At 58.9% G+C, this 1,075-nt stretch overlaps 1 protein-coding gene across 1 annotated transcript in view; it reads left to right on the forward strand.

Moving 5' to 3' along the window:
- LOC104160844 (Ig-like V-type domain-containing protein FAM187A) overlaps positions 1-870 on the forward strand; it is a 1,226-nt gene extending 356 nt beyond the window's left edge. The window contains 2 exon segments of the mRNA XM_009699077.1: positions 1-304; positions 306-870. Coding sequence (XP_009697379.1) covers positions 1-304; positions 306-870 — 869 coding nt within the window.
- Positions 871-1,075: the final 205 nt, after the last annotated feature.

Genomic DNA, 1,075 nt, shown 5'->3' on the forward strand with positions numbered 1-1,075 from the left:
ACTCGGGACACTACCTGTGCGGCACTAAGGAAGGTGACTTCTTTTATGGCTATGACGTGGATGTGCAGCCCACCAAGCACATCACCGTGGCTTTTATGGACAGAGGCCAGCATGTCCAGGATGACTACACGGAGAAGCTCTTCAGCCTCTTCACCACCTTCTGGGACTGGACCAGGTGTGACCGCTGTGGGGTGAGAGGCGAGCAGCGGCGGATCGGGCTCTGCTATGTGCAGAGCGCCCAACTGCACCCTCGATACCGCACCACTGTGCCCAACGTCACGTCCTGTGGCTCGAAGCGTGTCCCCCCACCGTTCCCGCCTCCGGAGACCCGAGGTGGCCATCCGAAGCTGCCTGACCCCTTGCCTGAAGGAGGAGGTCCCCGAGGAAGGCGTGCAGGCCATCTCCAATGTCATTTCCAAGCTGGGCACGAAGCCCTGGCTGCCTCATGTCCCCACGCAGTTTCACAAGCAGCCCGGTGGAAGTGACCTCATAATCGCATGCCCGGGAGCCCGGCCTGAGCATGCTGTGGCCTGGGACAAAGACTCTGTCCGGCTCTACCGTTCCCGCTACCTCATCGGTGTCAGGAAGAACATGCGAGTATTCATCGACCATGGAAACCACCTGCACATCCAGCGGGTCCGGGTCAGCGACAGAGGCACCTACTTCTGCTGGCGGGAGGGCAAGATGGTGGCCGGCTTCCGGCTCCGCGTGACCTACCAGCACCAGCGCCGACGGACACTCAATGATCCCGAGACAATCTATGCCATCAAGGCCATCGGTATGAGCTACCTCCTCATCAGCATCATCTTCATTGTCATCCACGTGGGCCGCTGCTGCCGGCGGGTGTTCAGGTGCCCTGCCAGGATATAGCATCTCCACCACGGCCCTGATGGGTCATTCTTACACCTCGCACCATCCTCCTGTTAGAAATTTCTGATGTTTTGACCATTAGAAACCAAAATGCTGCCAGTGCCCACTCATCCTCCCTTTTGGTCAAGAGCGTGCCAGCAAGGACCGATGTGGAAAACTCTGTGTGCCGCGGATTGGCATGGCTTAGTTGGGATGGGGAAGGATT

Source organism: Cariama cristata, unplaced genomic scaffold (assembly GCF_000690535.1).
Source record: "Cariama cristata isolate BGI_N322 unplaced genomic scaffold, ASM69053v1 scaffold13494, whole genome shotgun sequence".
Lineage (NCBI taxonomy): Eukaryota > Metazoa > Chordata > Aves > Cariamiformes > Cariamidae > Cariama > Cariama cristata.